Below are 14,544 nucleotides of genomic sequence, written 5' to 3'. Positions count from 1 at the left end.
CATATGATGCAGATGCGATGCCTTGTATGGTTTCTAGTGCAGAGGTTATACAAAAAGCTCGTGAAGCAATTGCTGAACAAGACAGAAAGAAAGCTGCTAGGGAGAGGCCAATGGTCTCAGATAGATAGCTGCTAGTTTTATTTGTTTTGCAACTTTTGCTACATATAAGTTTATAACTCATGATGATGAAATACTTTTAAAGTTTTATATATGTGATGTTGTTTTGTTTGAGTCCTTGATTGGACAATTATCAATTTATCACTATCAGGGATCAGTAGGATATGTGATGTTATTTTGTTTGAGTCCTTGATTGGACAATTATCAGGGATCAGCAGGATTTGGTATCGCCTTTGAAGTTTGATGTATCATTTCTATTTGACATCATATATATCAATGCCTTCTTCATATTTATGTGCCAATGTGTTTAGTTCATGTTGTTATTGCTTTATATGTTTAGAAATCTGAAAAAAATGAATATATTATGCATTTTTTATGCTTGCCGATATTTGCCGATATTTTGCCGATATTTGCGCCGATATTGCCGATAAGATATTTTCCGGACCCTCGCCGATATTTTCCCGATACCGATATTATCAACACTGATAGGAAGCCCTAGCTCAAGGACCGTTCTTGCCCTAGGTTTCCCTTGGCTAGTGACCTCATTTGGATCATTGCATTCTATTCCAAGAAGATTTTCCCATTAATCCTCTTCTCGTCCACAATTAGGTCAAGCTCCTCCTTGAGTTGCCAATTCCAGCTATGGCCACATTATTCATGAGTGTTGCCATGTCATCCAGCTATGGCCACATTATTCATGAGTGCTACCATGTCACAAATTCATCATCATCATACATTTTCGCCATATCATCAAGCTCTTGGCGTTTTGACCCACAAATGGTGTCACTACCTTTGATTGGGCATATCCCACAAATCGTGAAGGCCCACAGAACGCTCCAAATACCACTAGAATAAGCATGATGCGTAGAATTTACTGACAAGGGTTACGGAGGTAACCCACTGGTCAACTGCACTAAAAAATCGAACAAAAATGAGGTGTCTCTATCATCCAAGGAACAAAACCCTAGAGCTAGGTTTTCGTCAAGTTGTATCATCTAGTGAACCCATCACATTAATGACCTTCAAACTCTGACATCAATGATGATATCTACATCCTGCACTAGCCTACACTATTGCACCTGCTCCTACTTTGACATCAATGACAACATACTCAACAGGATAACACTCTTCTTGTCACAATATACCACTGTCATATCTAGTGCCTGCTCAAACAACTCTCTAAAGAGCTTCTTTAACCATATTGCATCATAGCTAGCCATGCTAGCAGCAATGTGCTCAACCTCGACTATACTAACAACAACAAACTTCTGCTTCCTGCTCATCCAAGATATCATGGCAAACCCTAGGCTAAAACAAGACCTTGATGTGCTTTTCCTATCAATAACATTTCCAACCTAGTCAATAGCAATGTATCCATGTAGTCTCACATCTCTGGCAGTATATCTTAGTTCAAGATTAATAGTCCAATGTATCTCAACATATGCTTGGCAACAACCCAGTGTGCGTGTAGAGGTTCAATCATAAATTGAAAAAGAGTGTTGAAAACAAAACATATGTCCGATTGTGTTCACTAAAAACATCAATGCCCTAATCATCTTTTGGTACTTAGAGGGATTTGCCAAATCGGGTCCCGCAAATTCACCACATAACTTCTTGAAGTTCATTTCCATCGGTGTGGCCATGCACTTACATTCTACCATTCAAAATCTTTCCAACAACTTGACAACATATTTCCCTTGAGAAAGGAAAATATCACTAGGGCTCTGCCACAGCTCTAAGCCCATGAAGTAGTGCATCAATCCAAGGTCTTTCATCTCGAATTCAGAGGCCAACTCGCTCTTACAATCAAGAATAAGAGGCTCTCCACCTGTCAAGAATAAATCATCAAAATATAACACCAAAATCAGGGGCATACCTTGGACGACCTTGGAGTAAATATTCAGATCAACATTGCTCCTCGTAACTCCAAGCTTCATTAGGTAGCTATTAATGAGGGTGTGTCAAGACCCGGGGGCTTGCTTCAATCCATCTAGTGCTTTCTTTAGCCGACACACATGAGTCTTCCTATCCTGCTCCTCAAAGCACTGTGGTTGCTCAACATATACTTCTTCCTTAAGTACGCCATGTAGAAACACAACCTTCACATCCATTTGGTGAAGTGTCCATTCCTGGCTAGCAACAAGAGCAACAATGGATCAGATAGTGGTATAGCGGGCAATCAATGCAAAGATGTCATCATAATCCCCTCCCTCTTTCGGGGAAAAACCTCTAGCCACAAATCTCGCCTTGTATTTCTCGATACTTCCATCTGCACCATGCTTAATTTTGTACTACCATTTAGAAGGCACAACAAATTTCCCTTAGGGTCTCAGAACCACTTCCCACACATTAGTCTTCATGATGGATTCATATTATTATGCCATAGCGTCCTTCCATACCTGCGCTTTCATTGCTTCTTCAATAGTGTGTGGTTCAACTTGTATCATGTTGCTCATAACTACACGATAGCCCTGGTATCAACATGGCTTCTTTCTTTCCCTAAAGGTTCCTGCTATGAATAATTAACTCATAAATAAATAAATAATAAATAATAAATAAATAATTAATTGACACTTTTATTAATGTTAGTTATGAAAAGGCTTATGGTCAAAAGTCATGACCAATTAATCTCGTGACCAGTCACTGCCTATTTAGGCATACCGTCTGAGGGACTGTAATCATTATCTGAGTATTGAATAAAACATATATTATTACAAATGAAATTGTGTCTTCTATGATTTAATTCTAGCGACCAAGTTTTTTCTTCTATAGTGGTATTAGAGCCTCCTATCGGTTCTCTGGCAACTGCTGACGCTCATCTTTTGTATGCTGCTGCTTACTCCATGCTAGCATCCACCATATCAATTGTTCATCGATCTATTCCATACATTCTGCTCGCTGCCTCATCATCCATCAACCTATCTGCTCAGTCTCGACACCACCTTACCCCTGTCCACCGTGCTCGCGTTTTCCAACTGTGTCTCTCATCACTGGTCAAACCCCCGTCGACGCGCTTCGACCACCGTCCATTCATTCCACTATTCGTTGACCCGACTACAAACCCTATCAATCCATCCACATCGTGCCACTGCACTGATAGTCAAACCTCCACGTCATTCCTGTCGTTGCCTACCGCTGTGTTCCCCGACCACACCATCCAAACAATCATCGGACTATTCCACTGCAAAACCCTGTTGTTCTGTTTCGACAGGCCAACATTCCAAATCCGGTCTAGTCCGAATTATCTCTATTTGTCGGTCAACACGCCGTCCCTCATCCCCAGCTCGAGCCACCATACTCCACGTCGAATTATCTGTCAACTTCCTCGACCATCCCCAACTGTGTTAGAACTAATTCCACCTTATCTAATCGAAAAGGCACCCTCCTTCATTCCGTGATATTTCACTTTTCCCCTACGTATAATTATAGGAGATACATTCCTTATTTCATTGTTAAGGTTTATTAAATAATTAAATTATTATATATATATATATATATTAAAAAAATATTTAATTAAAAAAATTATTATTTAATTAAAAAAACAAAATTCCCAGATCGGGGTGTGAAACAGTAGGTGGTTCACCTTGAGATCGAGGTAATGATTAATGAGTTCAGATTTGGGGCGTGTGGGCGGCCCTCCCTAAGCCCACACATGCTGCCTGTAATCAAAGACTGGCAGGGTAGTGTCCTCGCGATAGTTTAGGACTTGAGTGGCGGCAAGGTAAGGTTCCAGGCAGTGTTGATAATATCGTCGATATTCGCAAATATCGCGATATTTTCGGCGAGCCGAAATATCGCCCTCGAAAAATCGCGATATTTTCATGTTTTGAATTTCGCGCGAGAATTCCGAAATTTCGGCGATATTTTAGTAAATATCGCGAGACGAGGGTAAATATCGCCGGTTAGGTTGTATCGACTTATAAAATGGTTTTTGAGTTTTCGATGCTCAGAAACCGAACTGGCAAAACGTGACAAGAGGCTCAGCAAATCACATGAGTTTCACAGCTCCAAAAGTAAAATGTTGCCACGCTGGACTGGTCCAAGTCAGGATAAACGCGCTTCGTTTCGTACGACGCGTGGCACCTGGCAGGCTCCTCATAGGGTCGCATTCACTCAACCTGTTGAGAAATCTTAGAACTATTATCCGGAATGGTTTGTTTTCCCTTTTTCTCGTATTTAATTTGCCGTCGCTATCGTCCTTCAAATCGGAGAAAACAATGGACAGTAGTAATTCTTTCATTTCATTTGAGGAGAGGTGCAAAAATCCACGGGCCCTAACTTCTCGATTGCCCACGGTAATGTAATGAGGACGTCTCTACAAAATCAAATCTCTTACAACATCTATTGACCAGGGCTTGTGATAATCCATTATGTGTGGGATTCAAACTCTTTGGGCATCTAGTTTCTCATATATTTTCACATAAAATTTCAGATAATATTGTGTTTTTAAATTAATTCATTAACATTAATTTACTAATTATCCGTATTTTTTTTACTAATTATTCATATATTTTCATAAAAATCAGGTAATATTGTGTTTCTAAAATAATCCATTAACCTTAAATTTTTTTAACTAGTGTCTCCTTCATTAATTGACATAACCTTTATAGCTTCATTAAATAGTTTTTAGTTAGTAACCAATGATTATATTATGATTTGAATTTTTATATCCAATAATAATATAAAATATTATTTATTTTAAAATTTTAAAATATATATTTATTTTAAAGTTTTAAGTTAAATGTTTATATTAATATTAATATTAGCTTAATTATTTTATTTCATTAAATTGTATTTTTGAAATTTGTTAGTTATTATATATACATTTTTATAAGTCGACCCATTTTGGGAGTATGGGGAGGCTGTTGGTGGGGCAAATCAGGCATATATATCATGCAACTTGTGTGGGACCAAGATGTCAGGAGGGATTACACGATTGAAATACCATCTGGCTAAACTCTCTGCATATGATGCAGATGTGATGCCTTGTATGGTTTCTAGTGCAGAGGTTATACAAAAAGCTCGTGAAGCAATTGCTGAACAAGACAGAAAGAAAGCTGCTAGGGAGAGGCCAATGGTCTCAGATAGATAGCTGCTAGTTTTATTTGTTTTGCAACTTTTGCTACATATAAGTTTATAACTCATGATGATGAAATACTTTTAAAGTTTTATATATGTGATGTTGTTTTGTTTGAGTCCTTGATTGGACAATTATCAATTTATCACTATCAGGGATCAGTAGGATATGTGATGTTATTTTGTTTGAGTCCTTGATTGGACAATTATCAGGGATCAGCAGGATTTGGTATCGCCTTTGAAGTTTGATGTATCATTTCTATTTGACATCATATATATCAATGCCTTCTTCATATTTATGTGCCAATGTGTTTAGTTCATGTTGTTATTGCTTTATATGTTTAGAAATCTGAAAAAAATGAATATATTATGCATTTTTTATGCTTGCCGATATTTTGCCGATATTTGCGCCGATATTGCCGATAAGATATTTTCCGGACCCTCGCCGATATTTTCCCGATACCGATATTATCAACACTGGTTCCAGGTGGTGAGTGTGGTTATATGCATGCCAACGACAGTAAGGGTACCTCATTTGGTATTCTAGGAACGAGAGTAGTATAGCTTACCCGTCCGAGGTGCTGGTAAAGAGGGCGCGAGCAACTGCAAAGGGTAACTGCGGTGAGGATCTCATGACAGGCATCTGGTATGTTTCTCAGGCTTACCTTATCTGTGAATTGAGGGCTTTGATTTCGAATTTGTATTGTGAATGGATGTTGCATTGGACTGTTGTGATGTTAGATAATAACGAATTCTCTGAGTTTGTTATGTCAATTTCAATTTTCTATGGCACACTGCTTGCTAGAATGGGAATGTATCAGAAATTCTAGGTAGTCATGAAATCATTAAATGTGAAACTTGCTTGGGGAGTTTGTTCTCTTTGGATTTCATTGTCAAGCTTAGCGCGGGGAAGCTTAATGGTGGAGGGCACTGATTATGGCCTCTTTGGCAAAGTCGAGGTCTTAGATTATAATGGGTTGGATGTGATTTGAATGGCGGTACTCGACGATATTCACGATCTCTGTTTTGGGAAAAAGCAAAGAAATGCATGGTGGGCAGAGGAAGGAAATAAGCGGAGGTTGGTAACTTAACTGGCATTATTTCGCTGGGAAACTACATTTAATGGTTTGTTTGTAACTTTGTCTCCATGCAATCTCTAGGTTTGCCTAAACTGCCTCTCCCTTCGGCTCCTGCACAGTGGGTCTTACCTTTGGTGTGGGGACGAGCGGTCTCGGAATTCGTGGGTGGTCCTGCAAATGACAACACTAGCATGGTGAAGGCTGCGTCAAGGAGTGGAGCAATTGGGCGTGGAGGCTGCGGTAAGAGGATACCAAGAGGAAAAGGGAAGGAACCGCGGTCATCAACGAGCAAGCCAATGTGGCCACGAGGCAAGAAATCTGATGCAGAAAATTTGCAAAACACTCTGCATGCTTATAGTGTTGGGACCTCGACACAGATAAAGAAAATGATCACGACTTGGGAGAATGAATTGAATTCCAAGGTTGAGACAGGGGTCCAAGCCAAGGAATGGACAGACATGATTCCCGACCTTGGTCATACCAGAGGCCGGCTTACCCTTTTCAAGTAGTCGGTGCACCTCTATTGGCTCATGAAATGCCTCATGGCGAGAGCAATCACAACCACGCTTAATACAACTGGAACTCCGAAGCCAGAACCGAGCCTTGCTGACATCCAGAAGGAAATTCGCGCAGTGCAGATACAACTGTACCATTAGAATGTCTACCTAGGGCGTTTGGAGAAACAATTGCAGAGTTTGGCTCAAATTGAGATGCCAGGGTCAAGTGCTAAAGACCCCGCTCTAGTAGAGTCGTCTGATGACTAACTGCTGGAATGCTTTCATTTGATAATTTTGGTTTTGTTGTTAAACATGTCAGATAGCATTTACATTTACAGTCTTTTGTTTAAGTGGTCTACAGACTATAAGGCCTATAAAGCCTGGTTGGACAGATTAAAACTTTTTATGTTTTGGATGGCATATAATGCAGTCTGGTGGCCAACATACCTGGTTTCCTTCGAGCAGGTTGAGGCCACCAAGCATATCTCATGGATGTAACCTGTTTGTTTTATGAATGAATGAATGGAAAGGTACTACCAAGCATACAAAAAAAAATTGGGTCTACCAAGAAAAAGAAGAACAAAATGGGGAGTAGCAATGACGATGCAAATTCAAGAAAATTCCAGGAGAAACTCAATAGAATGCGTCAACACCTTATTAATGTTGAAAAGAAGCAAGAAGAATTCGGAAAAGGCCAAGATAGGTTAATTATCACTCAAGACAAAATGGCAAACGATATTAAAAAAATAGAGAACGTTGAAAGAATGCTGAGCCAATTAATGGGAGGAGTCAACCCAACTTTTAATCCCTTAATCACACAAGAATCACCACAAAGTCCCAAGACTCCAGAAGGCGAAGTTTTTCCAAGTCATGAATTTCCATAGATGCACGAAATCCCACGAATACCACATATACAATTCCAAGGAAGTCAGTACTATACAAAGTTTCCCAAAAGAGACTACCAAAAAATTAAAAGGGAATTACCTAAGTACGATGGTAAGGACCATAGGGGTGCCATTGTGTGGGTAAATAAAATGGAGGCCATTTTCGAAGCAAACCCGCCAATAGGTGAGCGAGAAAAATTCATGACTGCATCCAACAACCTAGAAGCTAAAGCATATGATTGGTTCCTATGGTGGTCCAACAAATGTGAGGCATGTTCATTCGTTTGGAAAAATTTTGTGGATTCCTTGCTCAAAAGGTTCCATGACGAAGAAGAAGACGACGTTTACGAAAAGTTCATTCATCTCAAACAAAAAAGTTATGTAAGCGAATACACCCACGAGTGGGAAGTATTAGCTGTAAGACAAAGGGGATTTTCTGACGAAGAACTGCTAAAAATGTATAGATGCGGGCTTAAAGAGTATATTCGAGCAGAATTAAAACTATATAAACCCAAAACCATTGAAGAAGCTAGACATGCAACAATAATTATTGAGCGAAAATATAAGTTCCATAAAACACCATATGCCAGTAATGAAAAATCAAGCAACTACTCAAAAGGAAAGTCAAGTAAGTCTTCTTTAGAAAACACTGGTAAGTACATTCCACCCCGTTGCGAGGAGGAAAACAACAGTCAAATTTCAAAAAGAAAAAGGATGGCAAATGTTCGACATGCGGAGATAAATATTCTCCAGGACACAAATGCACTTCACAAAAAATTTACAACAGCGAAGCAAAACAAAAAGAAGAATCTTCAAATAGTAACTTCGACGAAGAAACCAACGAAGAAAACGGGACTCCTAATCCAGATCTAGAAAGGAAAATATGCCAAGAATTTCTCTGGCAGCCATCACAGGGATAGCACAACCACTAAGAAGAAAAACTTTATTGTGTTAATAGATTCTAGAAGCACCCTCAATTTTATGGATGTCAACGTTGCAAAGAGGCTAAATCTATATGCATATCCTGTGATAGATATAAAGGTTATCGTGGCAGATGGGAAAAAAATAAATGGAGTAGGGAAGTGTCATAAAGTTAAAACACAGCTAAATGATTACGAAATGGAGTCTATCTTTTACACAATTCCCTTGGGAGGTGTAGATGCTGTCCTGGGAATACAATGGTTACAAATGTTGGGGACATATTTCGCAAACCACCATAAACAGTGCATTAAGTTCAAAATGGATGGAAGAAAGTATACGCTGTTCGGGTTTCAAGCCCCTCCTACCCAAATCATTTCTGCTCAATAAATGAAGAAGCTTATTCGCAAAGGAGCACCAGTATTCATCGCACAATGCCAACAGTTAGAATTTTTATCTATGGAAGGGACTCACCAACAATTTGAAGTTACATCCCTAATCCAGAAATATGACAAGGTATTTCAGGAATTGCCGATGAAATTACCTCCTGAAAGAAAGATCGAACACATCATTGAAGTTAAACCAGATTTGACACCTGTAAATGTCAAGCCATATCGCTATCCCCATCATCATAAAACAAAGATAGAAGGCTCTCTTGATTCTTGATAGCTTTACCGACGTCTCGACCTTCCAAGTCCGTGGGCTCGACTTTTGGAAAAGTTGCTACTTCTCCCTATGTTTCCCGCTGGTGGGTTTTGGCGCGGTCCCTCCCTCTAGTGGTGCATCAAAGTCGTTGCCCTTGCCCCTTGTGGTTGGCGTTTCGTGCAATGACCCTCTTTCAAGCCTAGAGAACCCCAGTTTGACGACATCTCCCTTGACATTTTGTGAAATCGTAAAGTCTATTTCCAGCTACCCCCTTCAGGGGATGTCTTCTTTGCCTGCTACTGACTCTCTAAATCCTGTTTCTGGATCCCGCTCCTCTGGGATTCATGTTCTTGATGCTCCAGTGATTGAGGTTCCGAGTTTGGCTGAGACAATTAGTGAGCCCAAATTCTTCTCTGAAGTTGGTTTAATTTGCAGATTTGATGGATTGTGGCCAAGGCTAGTTGACCTCCACTCATGGATTTTTGAGCAGTGGAAATCAATTATTTCTAACAAAGCAGACATCTATCCTTTGGCTAGAGGATTCTTCATGGTAGTTTTCAACAAAGATGAGGACAACTCTTAGATCTTCGACTCTTGTCCATGGTTTTGGGGTAGCGCTAGGCTTTCTATGTAGCCTTGGTTTCCCTCCTTCGACCCTCTCACAACTTCAATCTCATTTGCTCCAGTTTGGGTAAGGCTCCCCAACCTCCCTTTACATTGGTGGAATCTTGCTTCATTAACTGCAATTGGTAATGCATTAGGAAAATTCTACTGTCAAGGTGTAGATACAAAATACTATTTGAAGCCCACATATGCCCGCATATGTGTGGAGATGGATTTCATTAATGGATTTCCCGCTGAAATCAAGTTACCAGGTCCTGGTTTCTCTTGGATGCAAAAAATGAACTATGAAAATATTTCTTTTCGGTGTAGAGGATGTTATGAGACTGGGCATTCCTTAAAAGCTTGCCCCAAATCAAAGAAAAAATCAGCGAAAAATTCTATAGCCGAAATCCTCAATGGTAGGAGGGCGCCATCTTTGATCACTATCCAATCTCTAAGGAGGACTTGCCCTCAGTCTCCTACAAAGTGGATAAGTGACAAAACGATTCAAATCGTTCAGAGCACAAGGGTTTAATAATTGTTGAGCCTTCGGATGTTAAGTCCTAGGTCTGTCCATTTCATCTGAAATCAGTGCGAAGGCATCCAAGAATGAGGCAGAGTTGGATGGTGTGAACACTGCTAATTCCTCCCTTGACTCCTCACAAATGCCTCGAACGAATCAAAGTTCAATGCGAGATTCTTCATCATTGGACAAAGGAAAAGAAGTTGCAAGTTCCAACAGGGCTTGTGTCCCCCAGAGGCAATAACAAGAAAGTGATAACATGGGCTGACCAGGCGGAGGCAATCCTCTGTGCTTCGGATAATAAGGAAGACTCCAATAGCCTAGCCTCCTTAAACAAGGGTGTCTTTGCATATCCATCGGAAAATGGGGTTTGGACCCAAGTTAAAAGAAAGTCAAAAAATTATTCTCTAGGAAAGGTGAAATTTCAGTCAAAAAATCATAATTAGGAATGTGTTGCAAATTTATCTAGATATTAGGAGTTTTTTGGAAAGTTTATATTTGGAATGGATTTAATCATCAAATTGAGTGTGAGCATCATGCTAGGTTTTGGGTTGCTCCTGTTTTTTTTAACCCAAACCCTCAAGTACTTTTTGGTCTTATTGTCGCTCAGAAAATGTATCGGTTTGGGCCTGATCCTATATATATAGATATATAGATATATTGACTATTTTATTTTTTTAAGAGCATTTTTTTGTTCTATAATTATATTTCTTCTTATATATATAATTTTTTTTTCATCTATAGATATATATTTTCTTTTTAAATGGCTAAAGGCTTGACTGTAGAATGGTGAACCTCCAAAAACTTGTGTCTAACAACTGTAAATCGCAATGACAACGAACTTGATGAAAGGTTGATGGCCAAACGCTGGATCATTCTGGCTAATGGCTGGAATCAGAGAACGAAGCTTTGATACCAATGTAACAAACAATGTTCATTTATGCTTTGATACCAATATAACGACAAAAGTTCGTACTTTACAATAATCTTCAGAACACTTAGAACACGAAAACATCCATTGAGGATATATATATATATATATATATATATATGAATTGAGAATATGATTTGGTTACAACTGAGAGTCCCATATATATACCTAGGTGGATACCCCTTCATGAACAGTCACGTCTTTTGAGACGTGCCTCCTCATTGCACTGAGTCACTGTTAATTATTAATTATTTACATTCATAACAGAGTCTACGAGAAGCAAGTTTGTTCAATCTCCTTCAAATAACCTTTTTAGGTTCAAGAATGAAATTGATCAAACCTTGTGAGTTCCTTCTTGTAGAATTTTTTAATAGTGGAATTGCCTGATGATCCGAATCAAGTTCTAATAACTAGAATCATACATCAAACAAAGCAAAAGAAAAAAGGAAAATAATCGTATTCCTAGTCTAAAAATATTTATCCATGGCAACGACACTAAAATGTGTTGTCGCCACCTAATCCATACGTCGAGTCAGGTGGCAGAAATCTTCAATCCACTGGGTGTGGCCTTGGGGGCGAGTCTTGAGTCGAGTTTATTGTCACTCTATCTCGATTCCTCCATCTAGGCTAATTCCTAGAATAATTTCTTGTTTTGTTATAGCTTTATCAACTTTAGTTATTTTCTTAGGAACTACCCCTCTTGGCTCTGTTAGGAGTTAGCTTAGATGGAGAAGTTGAGATAGAGTGACAGTAAATTCCACTCGAGACTCACCCAAGACCACACCCAGTGAATTGAAGATTTCTTCCATATGGCCTGTGGTATGGATTAGGCAGCGACAAACAATGAAAAAAAACAAGATCATTAAATGTAGAACAAGCTTAGCATCCCAGTGTTGAGCATTGATGTGAATTCCTATGACGAATGGTACTTACTGAAATGTGCCTTGATGTACAATATCGAAAACAGATTTTAGTTTACCATACATATTTTGATTTTCGTAAGTTTCTAATATTTATGACGACATTGTGTGCAACCCATAGATAATATTGTACAAGAAACCTCCTCGAGAAAAAATTCTGGCTGTTAGCTCAGGCAACAGCTTGTCTTAGTATTCCTTGGGGTCTTGTTAAGACATGTTTGACGCACAAATTAAGAAACGTCTTGACTATTTGAGTTAGAGAAAATATATATCAGGCCTCCACTTTTCATCACGCAGGTCTTGGATGCATACGAAATTGATGGGACCCATCTTTTATTGAAGATGACTGTAAATTCAATATTGAATTTAACGGTCACTTACAATAACCCGGTAATTATCATGGGAATCAATGATCATCAACGTTACCTTGGAAATTTATATGGAAGCAGTCCTAAGGTCAAGGTTATAATACCTGGGAAATGCATCTTCATTCTGGCTTATGGGTGGTGACAGGATTATTTTTTTATATCCGTTTAAGAGAATTGAAACTGAAGAATCTTCTTGACGCCAAGTCTGGTAAGAAGATTATATGGCTGACAAGGAAAATGTAGTACGGCTAAACCATGACAACTAGTGTTGGGAGTTATAAAAATGACCGAGGTACAATTTGCGTATGTGTATATATCAAAAAAGTAATTAGTTAGTCCTTTCTATTATTAATTTATTTTGCCAATGTTTTGCTCTGGATACTATTAGGATATGAGAACTCCATATTATTTTCATTTTATTAATAATATTGTCATTTCGGATTTGTATTTTGGAGTTACAGTTAAGAAACCTTTAAATATGGATATAGAGTACCGGTAGGATCAGAATAACTGGGAAGATATTATACTGAAATGGGTAGTTTCACGCTTTTCAATATCTAAGCATATATTTTTTCTGATATGTTTTGTTAGGTTTCTATTCTCACAGCGTATTTTTCTGAATGTATATGTTTTATTTCAGGTTCCCATGTTCACAGCATCAGGTTTACGTGTGCGGTTTTTGAAGGTACTTTGTAAGAAATCACCATGAACTTATTATTTCTTAACGTTTGCTTCACGGGAAATGCTATTTTATTTAATGTTCCTCTCCCAGGTCTTTCACAGGCATTTTCATCTCCCCTCCCTCCAGATACCATTCCAGAGTGATGCTTTTAAGCTTCTCCAATGGTAGATTCAAAATGGATTTTCTAGGGGAACGGAGGCTGATTTGACATTGGGTTTTGTTGATCCCCATGTCTGACTCCGGATTGCTAGGTTGACCATTGCATAAAATTTATTGCACTATTTTGAGCGTGAAGTTCACATATCTAGGAGATCTCAATCCATGGGCCTCCTCCACTACAAATTCATTTGTACAAACTTCAAAATGTGATGACTTTGACTAGGGGACTATGCTTGTTGGGATTTTCCCTTGTCAATTTTGATTCTACTGTCTATTTCATTTTATGGTTGGTGTCTAGGTCAGTTTCACTGTGGCACTGGGTCATTTCGTGGACTGTCAGAAAGAAAGAATATATATGTGGCTGGTGTACTGGTCATTTTCACTGTGACAATGGTTCATTTTTTGGACTATCCGAATATATACGTATATGACTGTAGTACTAACTCCGCTCTTTGGCCTGCTCACAGGTCTGGGAAAAGAGTGGTTACAATACAGTTGAGTGGGTTCGCTATATCACAAGAGGTGGTACATATGAGATCCGATGCTAAAGATGCATTTACGAATCATCTGTCCAACTTGTTAGAGTAATTACTCTAACTTGTCTATGAGACGTTTTGCTAGAGCTTGGCTTGCATTGGATACTCATAGCCATTAGTGTTGTGCAGTTGTAAGTTATTAACTATGCTTAAGACTTTAGATTTTGGGTTAAATTACATTTTTGTTCTATTAGTTATCAAATAAACATGAAATTTTATTGATGTATAGAAGAGAGACACGAGAAATATTATAAGTGGAATAGGTACATGGGAGTATTTGTTAAACTATATCCAAATTATCCATTAGAGCGACATGGGCTCTGAGATGTAGAATTACTTATATACATGCAGTTGTTCTGGGATGTAGAATTACTTATATACATGCAGTTGTTGAGGGATTTTTTGGAATGTTACAATTTTATTGATGTATAGAAGAGAGACACGAGAAATATTATAAATCGAATGGGTACATGGGAGTATTTGTCGAACTATATCCAAAATATCCATTAGAGCGACATGGGCTGTGAGATGTAGAATTACTTATATACATGCAGTTGTTGAAGGATTTTTTGGAAATATATATATAAACCCTTTCTATGCAAAATA

The 14,544-nt window shown here is 38.6% G+C and overlaps 1 protein-coding gene across 2 annotated transcripts in view; it reads left to right on the top strand.

Annotated features, from left to right (window-relative positions):
- LOC149144746 (AP-2 complex subunit mu-like) overlaps window positions 1-14,318 on the top strand; it is a 215,558-nt gene extending 201,240 nt beyond the window's left edge. The window contains exons 12-13 of one of the 2 annotated variants that reach the window (XM_089446937.1): window positions 13,202-13,246; window positions 13,870-14,318. In XM_089446937.1, the coding sequence (XP_089303063.1) occupies window positions 13,202-13,246; window positions 13,870-13,950 (126 nt within the window). In that variant the 3' untranslated portion in view covers window positions 13,951-14,318. Of the gene's footprint in view, window positions 1-13,201; window positions 13,247-13,333; window positions 13,813-13,869 lie in introns of those variants that run through there. The other variant, XM_089446938.1, reaches the window with a different exon arrangement.
- Window positions 14,319-14,544: the final 226 nt, after the last annotated feature.

Source organism: Pinus tabuliformis, chromosome X (assembly GCF_031772625.1).
Source record: "Pinus tabuliformis cultivar Carrire ecotype Pingquan chromosome X, CPIR1, whole genome shotgun sequence".
Classification (NCBI taxonomy): domain Eukaryota; kingdom Viridiplantae; phylum Streptophyta; class Pinopsida; order Pinales; family Pinaceae; genus Pinus; species Pinus tabuliformis.
This window is presented reverse-complemented; position numbering and strand designations above follow the sequence as displayed.